The sequence below is a fragment of the Rhinichthys klamathensis genome, unplaced genomic scaffold, assembly GCF_029890125.1.
Source record: "Rhinichthys klamathensis goyatoka isolate OS25496 unplaced genomic scaffold, OSU_Roscu_1.1 h1tg000161l_1, whole genome shotgun sequence".
Taxonomy (NCBI): Eukaryota; Metazoa; Chordata; class Actinopteri; order Cypriniformes; family Leuciscidae; genus Rhinichthys; species Rhinichthys klamathensis.
In genome coordinates this window covers 3,671,709-3,695,478 of record NW_026606695.1, presented here as the reverse complement: position 1 = coordinate 3,695,478, position 23,770 = coordinate 3,671,709, and the positions used below count along the sequence as shown (strand labels likewise).

Below are 23,770 nucleotides of genomic sequence, written 5' to 3'. Positions count from 1 at the left end.
CCATGCCAATCTCTAGGTATGGTGAAGGGTATGTGATGATGTGGGGCTATTTTAATTTGATTTTTCCTCTTTTTTTTATTAAGGCATTAAGATCAATTTCCAAAAGATGATTTTGTATTCCTCTTTTTAGTCAACTTTAGCATGGGTGTATTCACTTATGCTAAGCACTGTATGTGTGTGCTGCTTATCTTGAATGTGTAAATGTGACTCATAAACACTCATTATCATTTCACTTTATAAGGGACTTTATAACCGTAGATAAAAGCAATTATATATATGGTAAAACATTTAAAATTATAAGGCAATATATAAATCAAGGTTTCCTTTAGAAATACTGTCAACTTATAAATACATATATAAAAAACAACATCAAAATGCACATGATAAAGATATACATGCTGTCAAGTGATTTTAAGCCATTAACAGACACGTTGTGCTAGAAAGGGCATCATGCTGTGTAAATTATTTACTTTGGTGTATACGTTTTAAAAGAAGGTGACTGTCCACCTAAAGTGCTTCATTTAGTGACTTTCTTTACTTTAATTAACCTCATGCCCCCATGGACATAATTCATCCCGACAAAAGTGTCCATTATCCTTGCTGCGGAATGCGAAATGCTTCAGTATTTCAAGTCAGCGTCAGCGTGGTTTCTGTCTGTGCCTTGTTTTTTGGCATAAGAGCTGAGCTTCAGAATAATCGTGCAGTGAAAGTGTGATCGTTCATGCGTTTAACCCAAAAACTGAGTCCTGCTACCTCTGTTACCGCAGAGCTCCTCTAGGGGGCGCAGCAGGCCATCTTCACGTGCTCGATAAGGCTGAGCGTAGCTGTCCTCCTCTATCAGGATGCGATTGAGAGTGCGTTCGTAATTTATATGCCGTCGCAGCATCAACACGTACTGGTGGCCTTCCTCTAGAAGGGGACAGTCACATTTGTTGGGGGCCCACAGGAACTCACGGTGCTCCAGACGATAACGGTTGCGGTATGTGTGGATGATTTGGACGTCATAGCGGGTCTCCTCACCATGATAGACTCTTTCCAGCACTTTTGCTCGAAGTACTGTCACAGCAGAAAAATGTATTGCCATCATCAAATATATTATGTACATTAAACCAAAATTTCCGTTGTGTTGGGAGACATACCGATTGAACTCACCAAAATCTTTTTGGCAGTACTGTCTCTGGCGCTCACCTTTCCCTCGAACCCGGCGGCATTTCCCACAGTGGCCTACGAAAGTATCAAATGTTTTCATGACGTAACAAAAAAAGCCCAGACTTTGTCATCCGTGCAAACAACAATCAACAATGGAAATTAACTATGAACATTAAGGAAAAAAATGTGTTTGGCATTGTATGTTAGATTTTACATGGCAATTAGTGTTGTCATTAGTACCGGCACTTCGGTACCAAGTCGATACTGACATTTTAAAACTGTTTCTGGAATACCAGGAGTACAGAGTATCACAGATAGATAGGTGCTTTCAAATGCTCCTGTGTGTACAGTGCTTTTGTGTGTGCTCTGTGAAAAGCTTCAGAGGTTTCAATTTACAACGTGCTTAGAGAAGCGCTGAGAATTATAGCCAATCATAGACATCTTAGCACATGTACGCAATTTCACTCGGTGGCCATCTTTGAAACTTCTCTCGGGCATCTATTTCAGTCATGCAAGTACAGCTCATATCTCTTTGAATGGGGAAACATCAAATTCTCCAAAACTGTTCGCCAAGCTTACGATTAAACTTCGGGAGGAGCCCGTTCAGGTAATCAACCAATCAGCACAAGAGGAACCCGGTATAAATATAGCCTTCCCTCACATCTGTCCCCTGACAGTTTCACAGCACCCCTCCACCACCCCATCACCTCACTCTTGGCTGGTTTTCTATCCCAGTCAAAAGGGGGTAGTACTCTGGGTTCGGGCCAAATTCCGAGCTCGGAGCCCTCCCCCGGACAGCACGCCAAATACGCATAAATTACTGTATCTCGAATCATGACAAAAGATACTAATGCGCCGTCTTAAACGTGCGTCTTCTTCTAACGCCAGCTGCAGTGACGCGATGACTTTACCAATCGGCGATTGGCTCTTTTCTTTAGAAGGTTGGACCACCATATTTGCACGTTACCCGTTCTCACTCCCATTCATAAGTAATAGGAGTGAATCGTCTTTCTGTATATATAAAGTCTTTGACTAAATGATTGATGGACAGCTTTAGTGATTATAAAAGGGAGCGCTCTTTTCCTCGCTTTCTGTATATAACCCATTTACAATTTGAATAATAGTTATTTTTCATGCTGCTACGCACTGCAAAGTTTTGGGAAAGACAACCGTATTGAATTCAGAATTGCGATGATATGCATAATGATAACAATATAGCAGCGGACGGGGGGAAAAATCTACGTTCAATATAAAGTGTAATTATTTCTTTGTTCTTCATTTTAATAACATTGCTCAAATCTCGACCATTTTACTTGAGCAATGTTTATTTAATTAATATACAAATATTTGATGTATTTATGTATTATTTAATTATTATTATTATTATTCATAATAATTAACTAATTTATTTATTTTTATTTAAAAATAGGGTTTCACTTTATTTGGATGGTCCCTTTAATACATTCAGTTGACTATAAGTAACGTTGCACCTACATCTCTACTAACTCTCACTAGAGTGTTAGTAGAGTATTAGTAGACTGGTAGGGTTAGGGATAGAATAAGTTGACATGTAGTTGCAAAAGTTACTTACAGTCAGTAGATTGTCTGTTGGAGGAGCATCACAATAAAGAGTTGGCAGATATTAAGCAGACAGTCTACTAATACTCTAATGAGAGTTAGTTGACATGTAGTTGCAAAGTTACTTATAGTCAACAGGATGTTCAAAAGGGACCATCAAAATAAAGTGTTACCAAAAATAGTTAAATAGTTCCATTGGTAGTACCAAAATATTGTTGAGTTCTGTGAAATTGTACTGGTATCGGTACGGACTACAAAAATGTTGGTCTCGTGACAACACTAATGGCAATGATAAAGTTCTGACCTCTATGATGTATTTCAGGCAGTCGGTTCCTGCGGTTTTCATCTCTTTCCAAACGTGGGACTGGCTGCTGTTGATAGGGGGGCTGAAGGGGCCAGCGAGCAGCGGGACCTGAGATCATGACCTCGTAAATCACAGTTGTATTTACAAAAGGCTCCGAACATTACACTTTAAGCAAATGGGACATTTCTGCCAAATACTAACCACCACATGTAGTACTTCAAATGGACTCGACATTCAATCTATAACTTTATCTCAAGATCTATTCACAGCACAGATAATACTTCTAAATACTAAAAGCTTGATAGATTCCTAAATACCAGGAATGAAAGGTTTTTACCCCAGAAAAAAGGTTTTGTGGCTGGATGTGTTGTAGTAGTGGTTGTGGTTGTGGTCGTCATAGTGGTTGGAGGTTCGAATGGCAAGTGGTTTGCAGTGTGGTGAGGCTGCCGGAGTTGACTTCTCCCGTGGTACAGGGCGTATCGGTCTGGAGGGAGCCAGTACTCATATTCTATCCCAGAGTTCTTATCAGTTGACAAGACCTACAATCAAATCAGTACCAATGAACAAAAATGGGCTGCTAGGCATTAAAGGGTTAGTTCACCCAAAAATGAAAATTATGTCATTAATGACTCACCCTCATGTCGTCCCAAGCCCGTAAGACCTCCGTTCATCTTCGGAACACAGTTTAATATATTTTAGATTTAGTCCCGAGAGTTTTCTGTCCCTCCATTGAAAATGTATACACAGTATACTGTCCTTGTCCAGAAAGGAAATAAAGACATCATCAAAGTAGTCCATGTGACATCAGTGGGTTAGTTAGAATGTTTTGAAGCATCGAAAATAGATTTTGGTCCAAAAATAACAAAAACTACGACTTTATTCAGCATTGTATTCTCTTCCGGTTCTGTTGTCGAGCCGCGTTCAGTGACGCTGCTGACGTGTGTCTGGTGCGAAAGAGCTTCGTTCACAGTCTGAGGGAGACGCACGCTGTAAACAAAACAATCTTTGCAAACATGTCTAAGGATTTCGACACAGAGGAAGATTTGCATTTTTTTGCCCAGCCATATTTATTTGAACCTGAATACACGGACGCACCAGATCTTAGTCAGCAGCGTCTTACGTCAGCAGCGCCACTGCGGACTCGTGAACGCGGATTGACAACAGAACCGGAAGAGAATACAATGCTGAATAAAGTCGTAGTTTTTGTTATTTTTGGACCAAAATGTATTTTCGATGCTTCAAACATTCTAACTAACCCACTGATGTCACATGGACTACTTTGATGATGTCTTTATTTCCTTTCTGGACAAGGACAGTATACCGTACACACATTTTCAATGGAGGGACAGAAAACTCTCAGACTAAATCTAAAATATCTTAAACTGTGTTCCGAAGATGAACGGAGGTCTTACGGGCTTGGAACGACATGAGGGTGAGTCATTAATGACATAATTTTCATTTTTGGGTGAACTAACCCTTTAAGAATCATGAACTGAAGCTTACCATGATGTGCAGGTCCTCCTGAGTAGGTCCTGGAACTTCAAAACTCTCCCAGGTATCGGCAGAGCGGCGATACAGCAGTTTGGTTCCTGCAATGTTGTACTCTCCAGGAATATTGATCTTCCAGTGCCCATTGATCACAAACTGAGAGCGCCCATTCTGGAGTGCTTTTAAAAAATGTTTCAAAAAGGTGATTTTTTTTCCCTAAAAACATTGGACTACACAGCATTATTGTCATTTTCTCATACAGTGCACAAACTGTTTTGTTACTGCAAGAAAAGTGTGAAAAATTACTGCAAGTTGTCCAATACATTAGGCTTATTTTATCGCACTAATAAATGCGAAGTAAATGCTTTTGTCTGTAGTCATCTACAGTTCTATCTCACACTGTGCACCTTTTTTTACTTTTGCTTTGAGAAACACATGTTGAACCTCCGGTGGAGAGATCACACGCAAGGCTGTTCTCTAACCTAGATAGTTTCTGCTGTTATCAGTCACTCTGATGTGTGTGGCTCCGGCCGGGATCATAGTGACCTCACTATACCCAAACAGTCCTGCAGGGAAACACAGATGAGAGAGTAATGCGCCTCAGCCCATTTGAAAAAAAAAACCCCACAGTTATTTCCAACAGGTGCGCAATCCTGCACGTAACAAGACTATATGTTTCCATGCTGTGTCTTGCTGCAGCCGCAACATGGACTTGGTCTAGCTGGAAGGCACTGAACTCCAGAATTACGACCCAGGCTGAACTTTTCCTTTCTCCTTTGACTTTTGACCCTCTTTACAGAGCGTTGTGCTGGCAACCTCGAATCTGTTATATTACTCTAAGAAATCCACATGCAAGAGAGGGGGAAACGGAGTGGTATTCGGATAGCCTAACAATAACAGTATTATGACTTTGTTTTCCCCGATGTAAACACTCTGTATTTTCAGTCGGCCAGCGTGAAGGACGCTTTTAAAAGAGGTTCTGTTTCATGCGGAGAAGTTCAAAGGCAGAGGTGTCAGTGCTCTAAGTGTGTAGGAGAGAGAGAAACGACAAGATAAAGAAGGGAAAGAGAGGTCACTGTCTGCAAGAATCCACTTAATCTACCTTTCAAAAGTTTGAAGTCAGTACGATTTTTTTTTTAAAGAATGGATTAAATTGACCAAAAGGGACAGTAAAGACATTTAGATTGTTACAGAAAAACATTCTCTCTTTTAAACTTTCTATTCATCAAAGAATCCTGAAAGAAATGTATCACAATTTCCACAAAAATATTAAGCAGCAGCACAACTGTTTTTACCATTGATAATAGTAAAAAAAAAACTATTCTTGAGCAGCAAATCAGCATTTTAGAATGATTTCTGAAGGATCATGTGACACTGAAGACTGGAGTAAAAGCCCGATTTTACAGTTTCAGTGCTCTGAATAACAAGATTCACACAAGGGTTTATTCACATCTCTTATATTAATGTTGAAATAAAACTATTGATTTCTGTTCTACTGAGTCAGAGTGTATTTGGATTCATAGCTGACCATTGTTCTGCCCGTTGCTTTGATAAACACTTCTGTGATGAAGGCAGGTTGAGTTGTGGCCTCCACACACCATGCAGGCGTCCTCCTGCTGCTGTGATCCAAAGATCAAGTCACATCCTGGCTTCTGCGCACACACACACACACACATACACACACACAAACCCTGCGATTAGAAGGCAAAATATCAAGCACCGTCACATTCTGTTTCAACAGTACAAGCTGATCCCACAACACTCCTGATAAAAACTGGAACAGCTCATGGCCTACAGAATCTTGGAGATTTTCCAAGAAATAAATTTAGACACTACTAAAGAGAGAAGCATCCAAGATTAAAGATCCTCAAAATAAATGCGTTTCATCATTTTAATAGCACCATGTTTGTTTTCATCAGTTTTCAGAGTTTCAACTTGATTTCTTTAATCATAAGTATAATCAGAGTGGTTGTATTAAGTGTAATGAATTTAACACTGTAAATTGCCTCTCATGCTGTAATCCTACTTCTGTTCCCAGCATGTAAAGAAGCATACATACCTGTAATGCAGATTGCAGATTATCGTTTGCTGCTTTTACTTGTGGTGTTGTTTTTGTGTTTATTGTCATTTACAGCTATTAAATGTTTAATTATTGTTTTGGAATATGTACAGTACAGTTTAAAAATTTGGGTGTTGGTAAGATTTGTTAAAGAAATTAATACTGTTGTTCAGTAAGGATGCAATTAAGTTGATGAAAAGTGACGAAAAAGTAAAAAGACCTTTATAATTTTACAAAAGACTTCTATTTTAAATAAATGCTGTTCTCTTGAACTTGTTTTATTCATCAGGGAATCCTGAAATACATGTATCAGGATTTGTTTCCACAAAAACATTAAGCAGCACAACTGTTTTCAACATTGATAATAAGAAATGTTCCCTATCGGTCAGTCACTACTACGTAGGTCATGACTGACCAATAGGAATCTCGCTAGAGAGGCCAATCTACTTCGAGTGAAACTAAAACAAGCCAATGCACATTGGCGTGCAATCATTTGCATCAGCTGTGCAGCCTCGCAGCGTGGGTATTTGCTTCGGAGCCAAGCACTTCATATGCTGACTACACAGAGTGAATCTGTAACCCTCTTCTGGATCTCTCCACTTTGGTGCGGGCGTGCCGCGTGACAGCCCACCAGCGCGAGCGGTCTTCTTTTCTCTCACTCTTTTTTCACAGCTGGTAAGGTGCGCGGTGAAGAGCGCTCAACAGCCGTTTTCACGGCTGGTAAGACAAGCGAGAGAGAACAGCGCACAGACAGATGCACATTCCTGTCTGTGTTCGCGGTGACCGTTCCCCTGCGTGCTTCAGCATTAAGGAGAGCAGTCTCTAAAAGAGCTTACACAGATAGTTCGCGTCTTTTTCAAGATGACATTCTATCTGTGTGTTTCTGGATGTGGTCGTTACCTGGGGTCACGGGTTTTGGTCACGATCGCTGCCTCGTGTGTCTGGGCCTCGAACACGCTGAGGCAGCGCTCGTGGATGAGTCATGTACCCATTAATGGAAGATGACCATCTAGGAACTGCGGTCGAGACTCTCGTTCCTGCAAAGGGGCGGAGTCCCCGTGCCTCTGCCTCGATCCAATCCTCCTCAGAGGGTTGCTTTGGGCAGTGACACGGGAGACCTGAGGATTACGGTGAGCGCGCTTCCTTCGGGAAACCAACCTCCTAGGAACCCTCACCCCTCTCACGCTCCGCAGCCAGTTGAGCCACCAAAGGAACGTGCTGGACCATCCTCGAGGTGTGTACCAGTCGTTTCATTTGGTGCTCACCGCGACGATCAGATGTCGATCGCTGCATTGGAGGGTGGGTCAGACTTCTCCGCAGACGACGGCTTGGAGCCGCTGCCTTCTTTCAATTGTGCCAGAGGTGCCCGACTCGGACCCAGAGATGATGACCATGCTTTCCGGGGGCCGTCAACAGGATCGGGTTCGAATGGAACCCTCCACTGTGTCCCGAGCCCTCGAGGCTGGACGATTGGTATCTCGGGGTGGTGCACGCTGGTTCTCAGCAACCCACCCCATTACCTTTCTTCCCGGAGGTGCATGAGGAGCTCACGGGGACGTGGACGGTACCTTTTACTGCCAGAAACCGTCTCAGTAGCTCCTCCTCCCTCACCACCCTTGATGGCGGGGCAGCTAAGGGATACACGCGTGTCCCGCCAGTGGAGCGGGCAGCTGTGCCCTAACACCACTTGGCACGGAGAACCGTGTCTTCCTTCCCGGGCCTGTAGGTACTCGCCGGACCTATTCGACGAGGCTTAAAAGGCCTGTGGGGAAGCTGCCTCTGCCATGCACGCCATGGCGTTGCTGCAGGTCCATCAGGCCAAGGCACTGAAGGACCTGCACGAGGGTGGTCATGATCCACAAGTTCTCCAAGAACTTCGTACCGCAACGGACCTCACGCTTCGTGCGACGAAGGTCACCGCGCGGTCAGTGGGTCGTGCGATGTCCACCTTGGTGGTCCAGGAACGCCATCTCTGGCTGTGTCTGGCTGACATGAGAGAGACCGACAAGCTCCGGTTCCTTAACTCCCCTGTGTCCCAGACCGGCCTCTTCGGCGACGCGGTCGAGAACTTCGCACAGGAGTTCTTGGCTGTACAAAAGCAGAGGCTATCAAATACATCCTGCTCCTCAGTCTGCTCGTCGCCGGGGGCGTCCTCCTGCGTCTGCCCGTGCTCCCGCGCCGCAGCAGCAGCCTCCACCTAAACGGCGCCGTGGTGATGGATGGGACTGCTCTCCAGGAGACGGTGAGCGCAGCGCTCCTCCCCCGGAAAAGGGCCGGGTGGAAAAATCTTCTGTTTGTGTTCCGCCGCTGGCCTCAAAAACCAGCGGTACCCAAATTTTCAATATAAGAGCAGTTTCCTTCATCTCTGGGTCCGAAGAGGGCCCGGAGAGCAGTGGGAGGAGAGAATCCTCACCACTCTCATCTGCCTCTTCTATCGCCAGCGGGCAGCAGTGTGCGGTCCAAGAACGCCACGAGCCGCCTCCTGCACCTCCTGCCCCGTGGAACCAGGTAAGTGTTGGGAAACACAACACAACACAAAAGGTGTTGGGAAAAGAGCAAACTCTCCCCTGTGCAGAGTGTCAGGGAGAACGAGGAGCAGGTCCTTCTGGTGGCTCCCTATTGGCCCACCTGGACTTGGACCCAGAACTCATGCTCCTCATGACAGTCCCTCCCTGGCCCATTCCTCTGAGGAAGGGTCTTCTGACTTCTGAAGGATCTTCTGAAGGATCTGAGACCCTATGGCACCCGCGTCCAGACCTCTGGAAACTCCATGTCTGGTCCCTGGATGGGACGCTGAGGTTCTAGGTGACTTACCCCCAGAGGTACTTAACACCATCACTTCAGCACGGGCGCCGTCCATGAGATTTACACCCTGAAGTGGAACCTGTTCGTCGAGTGGTGTTCTTCTCATCAAGAAGACCCCCGAAGATGTCGATAGGGTCTGTGCTTTCCTTCTTTAAGCAAGGGTTAGAGCGAAGTCTCACTCCACCCTCAAAGTACATGCTGCAGCTATTTCAGCATTTCACGACCACATAGATGGCAAAACAGTTGAAAAGCACGACCTGGTCGCCAGGTTCCTTAGGGGGGCGAGACGATTAAATCCTCCTCGACCCCCCTCCTTACCTTCTTGGGACCTTTCCCTGGTGCTTTGAGCACTTCAGGATGCTCCCTTTGAGCCTTTGCAATCAGTAGACTTAAAGCTTCTTTCCATGGAGATTTTGCTGCTGGTTGCACTGGCCTCTGTCAAGAGGGTAGGGGACCTGCACGCATTTTCTGTCGACGCATTTTCTGGTGTAACGGTACATGTATTCGTAATTATTGAACCGTTTCAGTACGAGGCTTCCGGTTCGGTACGCATACAAACCCAACGATTCCTAGGACCATTTTTCCTGCAGACAAAATCCGCGCTGGTGCGATCACCACAACGTTGCGCAACATCAAATGGCAAACGTAATGAAAGCGGAACGAAACTGCGCTACTCATTATATTGTGCTTAACGGAACATTTATCAGTTCGGACCAGCAACATCTGTGCAGCGCGAGATCAAGCGACACTGTGCTAAGAGATCAAGTGAAGAAAACATTTGAATTCGCCACTGAAGTAATAACATCGCTGCGAGATCTAGTGAGAAGCATTCACATTTCTCCGTTATTAACCGTAGATCTCTATTAGATCAAACAGCGCTGACGTGGGAACCAGGAGAAACATTGTGCCGTGAATGAACATGGATTTAATGTTGCACTTCAAAACTCAAATATTATATAAATCTATATTTAAATGTTATTTTTAATGTGATTACCAAAACATTATTTGTTCATCCTTCAAAGATTACCCCCATTTATAAACCTGTAAGTTTCAAGATGTAGGAAAACTCAAACTTATTTAAAAATAGTTTTTCTTTTAATAAATAAGAAATTTCTCTGGCATTTCTTTCTTTTTGCTGTATCGTATCGAACCGCATCGCAAATTTTGTGAACTGTTACACCCCTAATGTATATATATATTCTCATTATTTTTTATACACTTTTAAAACATTTTTATTTTTTGTTTACATGCCTGCCGGGTATTTTAAGTTAAGGTGCTATTTGTTTTTATATTAGACTTTTTCTATATTTACTGTTGCACTAAAGTCCAAAAGTGAAGAATTTATGTTATTTATTACTTGATTGTCCAAGCTACCTCACAGAAGTGCTCTGTTTGTTAACAGAGTTGTTGAATGTTAAAATAAGATGAATTAAATAAAAAATAAGGAACATCCTGGATGTGTTTTTTCTCTCTTCTTTATTCTTGTATTATATTGTATTATAATATGTATTATATAAGTATCGGATCGGGACTCGGTATCGGTAGATACTCAAAATCAAATGACTCGGACTCGGGGGCAAAAAACCTGATCGGGACATCCCTAGTTTCTACCACTCCCTTCAGGAACCAGGCAGTGAACCTGCAAGCGCTGCCCTTGGAGGAGGCAGACCCAGCCCTGGCTTTGCTCTGTCCCGTTCGTGCTCTGCGTATGTACGTGGACAGAACTCAAAGCGTCAGGACCTCAGACCAGCTCTTTGTCTGTTACGGAGGCCAGCAGAAGGGAAAGGCTGTCTCCAAGCAGAGGATGGCCCACTGGATAGTGGATGCCATCACCTTGGCTTATCAAGCGCAAGGCGTGCCCTTACCAGGTTGCATGGACACTCCACGAGAGGCGTTGCATCCTCCTGGGCACTGGCACGTGGCTCCTCGCTAACAGATATCTGTAGAGCTGCGGGCTGGGCGACACCTAACACGTTGGCTAGATATTATAGCCTACGTGTAGAGCCGGTCTCCTCCCGTGTTCTCAACCTAAACGGGTAGAAGCACCGAGAGGTCCGGCTCTGTCGGCTTGCTGCACCCTACTGTGCACCCTTATTGCTCCAGAGTAAAAACCTGTTGAGTCCTCCACCACCCCTCGGCCCGGACATGGCGGAGCGTCTGGCACCAGGCATTTATCCGCTGAATCCTTGAGAACCGGTTCTGGGCTGGGTTCCATATGTGTGACCCTACGGGGATCCCATATGTGTATATTCTCCACGGCTGCTCCTAACGGAACCCCATGTCTTTCCCTTGGGCTAAGTCACCCACTATCTCATATGTAGTACAGCCTTCGGGCTAGTCCATATGTATTCCCCACATAACTCCTTGAAGTAAGTGGCTTCTGCAGCGTCCTCCTTTCTAACTGAAGGGCACGCTTTCCCAGTGTTATCCAATAATCTCACTGTATGGGTTATTACGGAACAACAGTGACAGATACACTCTGTGTAAGCCTCCTCCTATCGTCCTTCTAGGCAAGAAGTTGTAGAGGCTTGCACAGGGCGCTGGATCGGATGCAGCAGCTGTGGCGCTTTGCTAGGGATTCCTATTGGTCAGTCATGACCTACGTAGTAGTGACTGACCGATAGGGAACGTCTCGGTTACATATGGTAACCCTCGTTCCCTGAGGGAACCAATAGGAATCTCGCTAGGGATCAAAGACTATCAGTAGTGACAACACAATCTGCTTTAACCTCCACTACTGGAGATAACCTTAAGTAAAGCTGCACCGTCCTTTGTGTGTGTGTGTGTGTGTGTGTGTGTGTGTGTGTGTGTGTGTGTGTGTGTGTGTGTGTGTGTGTGTGTGTGTGTGTGTGTGTGTGTGTGTGTGTGTGTGTGTGTGTGTGTGTGTGTGTGTGTGTGTGTGTGTGTGTGTGTGTGTGTGTGTGTGTGTGTGTTTGTGTGTAGGTCCACAGGTCCAAACAGAGGCAGGTGAAAACAGATGGGCAGCAGAATGACAGAGATCTCTCTCTGAGCCACCACACACAAACAAGAGTAGGATCATGAGGCCCAGGCAGGGATCACGAGCATTCAGGCAGAAGTTTGGCTTAAGCTCCTGAGAGCAGGGGTGGAGGAGGAGACATCAGAGGTAGAAGGACTACACTGTCCTCAGCAACTCCTGCAGGATATAATTAAGCCCCTCTTTCTTTTTAGACCTGTCATGCACTCCCTTCCACGCAGGTGCAACCCTCCTCCTAATGCGTGACCTCCTGTTATGTCTCTCCTAGTCCTTATCTTTATCTTTGCCTTTCTCTACCCATCCTCTCTTAATCTCAGTAGTTTGTGCAATAATGATTCTCAATGGCACATTCCCATGATTGAGGGGGCCTCACAGAGGGGCAACCACACACACACACACACACACACACACAAGGTGTGCTTCACACATATGGATTCAATCTGCCACATGCTGCTATTGGGCCCCACTATGCATGTACTTCTCTTTTAGTCCACACACACACACACACACACACACACACACACACACACACACACACACACACACACACACACACACACACACACACACACACACACACACACACACCCACACCCACACACACACACACACACACACACTTACTTATATATGACAATCTTGTACCATATTGATATAAATAAATATATTTCTTCAGTTCTTTGTTACCAACAGCATGAAGTGCATTAAATATTACTGGAGTTCTTTAATGAAAAGCCATTAAGTAATTAAATCATAAAAATGTCAAATTAAAATAGATAATTTAAAAATAAAACACTTAATAATAATAAAAAAAACTTTTTTTAAATTTGTTTACCTGCATGTCATGTGACCATTAACCAACGTCAGAGAACCGTGAACTTAATTTTATCATTTATTATTATTGACTTAATTGTATTATTTACCTAACACATTAACTTAAAAATCTCAGCCAGGGGGGTACATATATTAAAAATTGTACATTAATGTGTTTGAAAGACAAAAGCCTTTCAAAGACAGTAATACATAGTTAAATGACTCACAGAGTGATAATTTAAATAATGATTAACGTGTTTGTCAGGAGTTGATTAGATATGCTATGTTGCAATGTTGAGAAAACACTTTTTAAAAGTAAAAAGATTTCTGTAAATCCAGTGATCAAATGCTGTGTGGGTCTCAGGTATATGCTCACAGTTTCTTGTAATATGTAAATATTAATTGTACTGGCAAAAAACAAAACAAACAACAACAACAAAAAAAAACCCTGTGGTGAAACCATGATACTTTGATGGTATCAGATGATAATACTATGATATATATGGTTACCACATGTCCAAAATACTCTGCCAAAACATGATTAGAAGTGTGTGAACAGGACAAAAGCACAGTAAAAATGTTTTATAAGGTAACTTAAAAAGATGCTTTACGTTGAGACTTCTGAATAAACTGGTTTTAGTTAACTCCAAAATCCAGAATAAACCTGAATGATTTTCATTTAAAACTGATTTTTATTTGAAACATGAATAAAAAAGGACTGTTAAATATATCTATTAGTCAATTTAATTATGTTAGGCTATATTTAAAAAAAGAAATTGTCTATTTATTTGTCTTTAAAAATAAATTATATATTTACTTTTTTATGTTTGAGTTATTTAATAATTCATTGGTAAATTGTTCCTTCTTTTTATAAGTGGCACTCCTAACAAAAGTCATTTTTAAATGTCATCTGAATAGGTAGAAATAGCTCTTCAAAGCAAAACCTGCACATTTTTGGTGAGGGTGTACATTTTGTGATTATTAGCAATGAAACTTAAAAACAGCTACTCACTAGACACTTTCCATTCACACAGACTGTCCCCTGATCTGATTGGCATGATGTGCCATCAAGCACCCGTCCAAAGTTGTAATAGAAGTTGTGTCCAATCGCCAGGCAGCTGAGCTCACATGGGTTGGAGCCTGAAAGCAAGATTTAAATCAGGTTTCAGTCAGTATAAGCACGTAGCAGAAGGAGAAATCCACACAGTAACACAACACATGCTTCAAAGAGGAGAGTCATGCTTCACTGACCTCCATGAAAGGTAGTCCAATGGTAACTGCTGCCAGCGACCAGGGGTCTGTCATTGAAAGCTTTACACTGCAGTTCTCTGAAGTCCATAGAGTCAGCAGGACACTCCTGATGTTACAGACGCAAAGCTCAGGAGAGAAAATACGCACATCTAAAGCTCCTAAAGCCCTGATTCATTAACACTTTCAAAATCATTAGAACAGCTTTGGAGGACTCAGGATAAACACAACACATGCATCTGTGTGCTGACACATGACCCCATTTAAACCTGGTATTAACATCTGTCCTGGGTGATGGGATAACTATGGGTAAATGGGGTACAAATCATTTGTGATCTGCTCAGTTAAACCACATTCAGAGGTAGTCAGGAACATATCACCATTATTGTTTTTGTAAACGCCAGCACACCTCAAGGCATCGCAGATAACAGTGAAGGGCCGCTTACTCATCTGTTAATCATCAAATGTACTAAAATAGGGGGTTTTAAAGTCCCCCTGTGGTGAAAATCAAAGTTTTAATGTTGTTATATGTCTATGTGGTGTTTTTAATATGCTTTAAGACGTGCAAATGCATAAGTCAACACTATTGCTGAGTATTATATCCTTAAAACTGCAAAGACAGTCTCAAAAATGCTATTTGAAATTGCTAGTGTTTCTGACGTCACAAACTACATAAACTACCACAAACTACCCACAAACTGACGTCACAAACTACCCAATCACGTCAACTTGTGATCCTCAATGAGTGGATCTCTGAGCTGGTTTGAGTGAGTGGAGGCGGGGCTAATACATTAATTGAACTGTGTATACTAAATGAGGCAAGGGTGTAGAGTTACATTCAAGCTATTTTAAGGCATGACAATTTTTTTTCAAGGAAAAAACTTTTAAATATGAGTTTTAAGGGATAAAATGATTGACTACGAGGGACTTTATATTAAAACCATTATTTGCCATTTGCCATTATGTCTTTGCCATGATCTATACATTTACATGCACAAGACTTCGGTTTGCCTGACATCAATATAGTGGTAGATCAAGTAAAGCATGCACATCCAAAGCAAATATAGCATCTTGACTTAAATTTCATTTTAATTAATTAATTTTGCATGTACAAATACTGTTTGGGTTTTGTGGCCTTTTTTTTTTTTTTTTTTTTTTTTTTACTTTTTGGTGTTATGTTATAATGTTAAAGTCCCCCAATTATGCCATTTAGAAAGTTCCTCATTTTGTTTTGGAGTTCTCATACAATAGGTTTACATGCATTCAAGGTCAAAAAACACTTTTCTCAAGTTTCTCATAACATACATTGCACATCACTTCAATTCTCAAAGAGTCTGAAAATGGTTTGTTTGAAGATTTAGTCTCTCTCTAAACCCCTCCTTTCCACGAGCTTTCTCTGCACTGTTTGGTCAGTCTGTTGTGATTGGTCTACCGCTTACAGAGTGTGTCAGAAACGAAACAGCCATAACCATATCTGAATTTCACCTCCGGATGCTTCCTCAGCACTTGTGTACGCAGTAATACGAACCGGAACAATAGCGTTTGTTTTTTCCGTATCAATTCCATTGCAATTAAGTCTTCATCCTTTTGAAGTGCACACACAGCGCTAAATATAGCATCTCCTCGACATGTTGACAACACGGACCAAACTCTTCCAGGCCTCAGCTACAAATGCAGTGTTTGAGGGTGGATCAAAGTAGACGTTTGCAGGCAGCCAATGAAGAACGAAGGCTGCCACTATGCAAATTTGTTACATTGTTATGTAGGTTAGTAACAGGAAGTGTTAACTGCAATTGCTCGAAATTACTTGTTTCAGGCAGTTCAGAATCGATTGTTTCTTTTAGGAAACAATAACTTTGTGTTTCCTGCACTTCGATCTTTAAAACTTTTACAGACCTTTTACATTCACAAACAGCTATATTACACACTGCATGAAAGGTAATATTCGAAAAAGCAAAACAGGGGAACTTTAGCGTGCATCAACACACTTATGTAGTAAGTGATATATAATAATGAAGTGAAGTTATGAAATTGAAGACCATCCATTCGAAATCTGATATGTTGGAGGCCAGATGACCTCTTTGTCTATCAATAAATACAATAGAATACACTGTAGAATTACTTAACTAATTGCACATAAATGCTATCGATATTATGCACTGAGGATAAGGTGTTACTGAATATTTAGACTTTCTGTTCTAACTGTAAAGAATTTACTGCACCTTTGTGTTACAAATCTTGTATTGCCTGGTGTCCCCTGGGCACGGCCCTCCCACCAGATTTCTAGAGAGAGAGAAAATAACAAAGATGTCAGATGCAACAAATTAGTGTATTTAACGTTATAAACAAATCACATGAGCATGATCAAGCAGAACACCAAAAGGCCATTCACAAAGGATGTGTTCTTGCATTTTTCACTGTCGGAATTTTTTTTTTCTAAAATTGAACATTTAGGGCTACAACAGCTTGTCGCTGGAGTACCCTTAAAGGGAACGCATGTATGATCATTATCTGACAGCAGAGAAGATGGTGTGATGGACTCAACCTGGTGATGCAGGTGCGTGTACGGACAGAGGCCCCTCCACCACAGGAGAGCGAACATACAGACCAACCGCCCCACGAGGCCCACTCATTCATGAAATGCATTTGGCTACGCATCTGTGGCCCCTCACGTCCCATCTCTACTCGTCGGGATGACTGCAAATATACAAACAACAAAGTGCATGAAAGGTTGCAGAACAACAACAAAGAGAGACAGCATGGTGGCAGATTTGATCAACTAACTTGTGTTTTTGGCAAGCTCATTCATTAGAACAACAGTATGTAAAATATATATATTTGTAGAGGGATTTTAGTTATTAGGCCATTTGATGTATGTTAAAGGATCATGAAACCCTAAAACATTTGTTGATAAGTTAACAGATATGTACAGGTTGCACATCAAGCACATCAGTGACAATAGCACTCATTATGTTTGTTATTAAGGGGAAAGTGTGTGTGTGTGTGTGTGTGTGTGTGGCGGGGAGGGGGGGGGGGGGGGGGGGGGGGTCTTAATTTTTTGGAGCCATTTCGTTATATTTTAAACATTAAATACATAATTTAATTATGATACTCTTTGTTTGTAGAGAAGATATAGGTTCTTTTTAACCATGTGACGGGTTGTTGCATTCCAAAGAGATCATAGCATAAATTTAAAAGTGAAATGCCCAGCAGACAAGCTATGCATATTTATTTATTTTTCGGTTAAAACATTTGGTCACACAAATAATATTTCATATGAATCAGACTTAATCGTTTTTGATTGTAAAAGTAACTTAGAGCATCCAAAAGAAAAGCAAAGATGTATTTTTCAGCATTGGAAGATTTTTATTTGCATTATCCACTCACAAAACCCCATCACTGATGGTCATTTGGGCTTATATTTGGTATTATACATGATATGATATCCTTTATTTGTCACAGCAATTGTGCTTTAAAAGGTAAAATCAGTTATTGTGCCATGTCTAGACTGGACGCGTCAAAGCGAATGTGCGAATCCTTTGTGTAAATTAGCGCAAGTATGTGCTTTAGATGTAGCGAGAACATGCTACGATTGCGCACACATCAAGTCTTCTTCAAATTAAATATATAGCCTATGTGCAAATAACTAGGACACTTATACAGCAGTACTTCTGATCATGAATGCGACGACACGATGGATTATTCTTATACACAGAAGACAATGATGTAGACCGAAAATTCAATGAAGAATGGACAAAAAAGTAACTATGCCTTTATTATTTCTGTGTTAAACGGATGTGTGCCATGCCCATTTGTTCACATGACATCATGACTTTGCGTAAACATACACGCCACTTTCAATTCAAGTGGCGTGTTATCTATACGCATTTTGAACTATCCGCGTGTATGTCCACGCCGAAATCTTTTGCGTGTATGTCTACGCCATTAAATGTCCGAGTGATTCCGCGTGTATGTGTACGCCGTTAAATGTCCGAGCGAAACGAAGCAAAATCTATATCTACATCTGTGGAGCGATATTTCTTTTCCTAGGATGGTAGGAGAACACTCATAAATGGTATTAACCCCAGTGACGGGTAGGTTTAGGGACGGGGTTGGGGTAGGTCATATATTTATATATACATAATACAGTAGCCTAATATAACGTTAAGTCAAAGGCGTTGATAAACACGCTGAAAAGCGATTATGCGTGTTGATAGCACGCCAAAAATGGAAATACGAATTGGCGTGTCATACATACGCCATTTCATGAGATCAGTCTGTGTTAAGAGACTGTAGTGCTCGTTTGTTTGATTTGTTCATGATAGTTGTTAGTGGTCTTATTGGTTGTTTTCTCTTCTCTTCCCAACCTCTACACTTCCACTTTTCCACAGCTTTACACACCCATTTCTTGAGTCTTTTTCAAATCTGTGGTGTGAACGACAACGACCAGTGATAAAACAGGGGGTTTCATGACACTTTAAGCACTAAACTGAAGCTATCCTGTGCTTACAGCCGAAATTATTGCTCACTAGTGCTCAGGACACATGATATAAGAGGCCACCAAAACATTTCCTGTTCATCGGTTATGCTAGACTGCACTTGACATTTGTGGAAGTGTTTGAGTGTTCCCCAGGTGCGCGACTGAGGACGCCACATTAGCTCTATTGCAAACAGCCTACATTACACAAGCGGTATTCCTATCAGACCACCACTAATAGTCCTCAAGGATAACATTACTCTGTCATTCTTAGATCCGCTGCTGGCTTTGATCCGAGACAAACAGGCAGTAACAGCCCGTGAAGAATGAGGAGCTTCCATAGGTTGCTAACCGTCCCCTGAAGGTGTGTGTGTATATTCTTGTAAATGTAATGTAGGTGTGTAGAGCATGCTTTTCTGCTTCTATCATGTTAAACAACTTCATGCACAGCAGCTGTTTGTCTTCCTAAAATAATATTCATCCATGATATCACGTAAATCTAATTTGAGCAACACCAAGAGTCACATGAGAACACATTGCAACAAAATGAAATTATTTCGCAGTACAAACAGAGCATTGAACTTGCATTCCAAAGTTTGATTCCTAAAGGGATGTTTTACTGGCACACATATGACTGCTTTTTGGTGCAGAGCTTTGTACCGGTTCCAAAGGATTAACCCTTTCAATGGAAATGTTAAAAAAAGAGAAGTTTGGTTGGACTCATCTAATAAGGGTATCATGGCAGGAGATCATTGAATATGGTCAAAATCTCCTGACCTTATTTAGTCTAAAGACCTGTGGTGAATAAAAGTCTGATAATGAGTCAGGATGTCTATCTGTGAGGGTTAAAATAACAGATGACTGAACACACACAGACACAATAGCGCTTTATGACCGACGTCCATCATCTTCAATACAAGAATGACCTGGAACTGCCCTCATTACCGTAGCAAAGACTCAAATTAGTGTTGATGACAGTCTTCCATGGGGCCCGTGGGCAAGGCGGATTAATAAAATCGACCTTTCACCTTCAGAACACCAGCTTCCCCCCAAAGGCAAGATTTGCAAAAACACATGTTGACTTGGAACACACGTATGTTTCTTGGAAAGAGATTTTGTTTGGAAATTAAATTCATAATTCTAAAAAATGAACTTGTTGGCTTTCTGTCGATGGGTCCTGTTTGTGTTTTTAATACAGATGGTGAAAGTCATTCCAGTGGAATGAGGATGATAATGACTGGTGGACATGACCTAGCTTGGATCTCGTACTTTGGGAGGGGAACTGGGAAAATGACTGGTTGAGGTCCAGAAGGTACCAAAGGCAGAGTAGTGCATGCAAACATTTTGTATAGTTACCAGTGAAACTTAAAGACTTAAAGACCATAAGACTTTCACTTTCATAATTTTAATGAAACCTGAGAGATTTCTGTCCCTCCACTGAAAGTCCATTCCACCAAAACTTTGATACCTATCATGGAAAGTAATTAATATGAATCGAGCGGTTTATTCTGAAGAGACACATTCATATTATATGATGAACAGATTTAACTTAGGCTTTTATTCATATATAAACATTGATCAATGCGCATAGTTAGAGCACGTCAAATTGGATCATCGGAAGATCAAATGCGCTTCCTTGATGTCTTTTTGAAATTTCTGAAACTTCACAGTTTTGGTGGCATGTACCATAGTATAGAATAGAGGGAGAAATCTCTCAGGTTTCATTACAAATATCATACATTTTCTTAAAGCCTTTATGTATAATGCATTTTAAAGGTATTCATAATTTTAGTTATAATGCATTATCTCCTTTCATAAATAATTGTAACCGAAGTTAAAATGGATCATAATCTTCACAGATCTGAAATTGGTTGTTTCTCGGGTTTTAATCCATTATACTTTCTAAAGGTATATTATAATGTATAATAACTGTGGTTACAATTATTCATGAGACCATACAACGCATTATAAGGTGCATTACTATATAGGCATAAATAATGCATTAAAGTGTTACCAAAATATCTTCATATGTGTTTCAAAGATTAATGAAAGTCCTACAGATTTGTAATGACATGAGGGTGAGTGAGTATGATGACAGAATTGAGCATTTTTGGGTGAACTATTTCTTTAAAGATTAAAAAGAGAGCATGAGCCAAACGTCATGTTTTCGTAACTGCACATTTCTGCATTGTGTGTAAACAGCAATTTGGAAACAATACAGGGTGGCATCCCAGTCTCTGAATCCCCCTATGGGTGAGCCTGCCCGGATTGCTCTGATTAAGCTCTGCTCTTGGCAATCAACGGGAAAGACAACACTCTAGTTAAAGTGAGCAAAACCTTGGCAGAGAGCCTTGCCAATCTGAGCATACCCAACTGACTGTTCAAAGTGGTCCTTAAAAAATAATATATAAGAGGCTAACAAAATAACTTCTGCAAACAGTCTATAAACTGAAGGATAATGGGACAGGGACTATCTTACAGGTATAGATGACAGGCAACCTGGAGACAGCAGCAGTGTAATGAGGGTGAGGACCTGGCACAGAGACAGTTTCCTATAGAGACAGAGAAAATAAATCATGTAAATCAATCAACAAATCCACTCACAAACCATGCCATTTGACTTTAAAATTACAGCGACTTCAGGGCTTACTGTATAAGTGTTGTTGCTCTACATCAAAGACTCTTGATTCATGACAACAAATAGTGACAGTGTGTCCTATACATTAAGAAATCACCGCCACTGAGAAAACATGTTTATGTGCATTTTTAGAGGATGAGTCTAACTCCCACCAATGAGGTCATAATACTGAGAGACCACACAACGATTGACTCATCAAAAGAGCAGCTTCTCAGAAACTCTTTACAGCTTTGCTAAAGCCCAACTGTCTTCTTTGCATTGTTGCAATGACTATGACTTTGAAATGTGAGTTTACAGGGGGAAACTGATGTAAACATCCCACAATATTCATTTCTCCAGCACAGATTTGTGTACAAACAATTTTCCTCTTCCTAATCTTCTCTAACGTGTGCTTATGGACCTAAAGGTTTATTTGAATGTCAACTTAGAGTGGACACTGGTCAATTATAAACAATACACTCGCATAAAAAAAAACAGTATGATGAAATCTTACATGTCCATTCCTAATCATAGACACTGAATAAACCAGATAAAAAAGATATACAGACTGTAAGTAATGCATCATAATTATCTCAATTAAAATGAACAACCTGCACTTAACAGTCTAGCATATTAGAGCTTAGTTTATTGTCAAGGTCAAGGGTCAAGGAGTCTATAGTTAAAAGACAATAATGATGTTCATTTAGATGGTTTTGATTGCTGTTGTAGCCTAAAGGTAAGAACATAAACCTGAGCCTCCAATGAGCATGTGATACAAAAACAATGTGATTTCACATTAATAATGGTTGAAATGCTAAATGTATGTATAAACCATATGAAGCCACATGAAAGAAACATTAAATGGGTCTCTGCAACCATTAGGTTTCTGGCAGACAAACCACAAAAGCGCTAAATCTGTACATAACTGGAGTCTTAAATCTGTTTATGGGTCGTGCCGAAGCACCTCAAGTTTATGTGAACAGTAAACTGTTCTCCTCTTAAAGATTAGATTAAACAGCTGTTTCCTGGATGCTGGAATAGACCATTTTACTCAAGAATTCTTTTTCTGCACAACCAAGAATTCTACTAACAAGACGAATAACCTAAAACTACACCAAGCCACCAGCAATGCAAAAGCTTATAATGATATTATTTTGATCTGGTGTTGCAGATTTAAAATTGCCAGTTGTGCTGAAAAGCTATATTATTGTTGAAAATATTAAAAACATTCAAAATAAATCAATATAGTGATTTTCCAGTTAAACTGATTATGTGGGGAAAAAAACATGAGCAAAGTTAATTCAATATCTGTGGCTGAAATAAAATTTGGCTTAGTAATTACAACAAATAAAACAGCACATCTGTTAAAGAAAATGAGAATGTCTGAGAAGATCAAAATAGGCCAACGTGTTTCCATAAGTAGAGGTGATCCACATACCTGTTGTTTGACTTCTGCATTTTAGGTCTTCGTCAGGTGTCACGCCTTAAAAACCTCTGGAGATCTAAAACTGGGCTCATCTGATAAAGTAAAGACCACGAGGTGTATGATCCCAATCGTTTTTCTCATCAAAAAAGTCGGGAAACCTAATTGCATCCATGCTTCACGAGCGTTTCCTCTGCTAGGTACTTTTCCTGACGTTTTCTCAAACGCTGAACCCAAAGAGGATGAGCTGTTTACAGAAACCTACATAATCCTCAACACAAACGAATAATTGAACATCAATATAGGCTGCTTCAAAGCGTCTCAGCTTATTTGCATTATTTAAGGTTCTTCTCGCGTCTCCATGATTGCAAGGTGCCGTTTCATAGAGAAAACCTCTGAATCGCTTTCAGTTTCATATCAGTGTCCAGAGTCCGACCTCACAAGCAGAAGGTAAGGTTATAAGCGTCAGACTTCAGATCTTCTGTCTTCAGGTGAACTTTACCTGAGTCTCTCAATCACACACATCCGTTTTCCTTGAGCGAAAATAACGGCGCTTTGGTCAGGACCCTTGATCCTCCGGTAGATTTCACATTCCCTTTCAGGTCCACACCTTCACTCGCTATATATATCATCTGAGAAGAGATAATATTGCGTTTGTTCTAATTTGATCTTTGCACAAACATTATGAGTCATAATTGATAACTCAAGGGGATATTTTTTTAGGATATAGCTACAATAAAAACATAATATAATAATTCATAATCGTTAAGTCACAGTCAATTTCTGTCTTATTATATTAATAGTAAAAGCAGTG

The 23,770-nt window shown here is 41.1% G+C and overlaps 1 protein-coding gene across 1 annotated transcript; it reads right to left on the bottom strand.

Annotated features, from left to right (window-relative positions):
* Nucleotides 1–227: 227 nt before the first annotated feature.
* On the bottom strand, nucleotides 228–23,564 carry adamtsl5 (ADAMTS like 5). Its single transcript, XM_056259022.1, has 13 exons — nucleotides 22,972–23,564; nucleotides 21,396–21,468; nucleotides 16,985–17,136; nucleotides 16,662–16,722; nucleotides 14,443–14,548; nucleotides 14,204–14,331; nucleotides 6,048–6,171; nucleotides 5,002–5,085; nucleotides 4,535–4,698; nucleotides 3,369–3,570; nucleotides 3,032–3,139; nucleotides 1,153–1,224; nucleotides 228–1,056 (listed from the first exon to the last, which is right to left on the bottom strand). Exons 1-13 carry the CDS (start codon nucleotides 22,989–22,991, stop codon nucleotides 728–730), a joined length of 1,623 nt encoding a protein of 540 aa, XP_056114997.1. The 5' UTR covers nucleotides 22,992–23,564; the 3' UTR covers nucleotides 228–727.
* Between the last annotated feature and the right edge of the window lie 206 nt (nucleotides 23,565–23,770).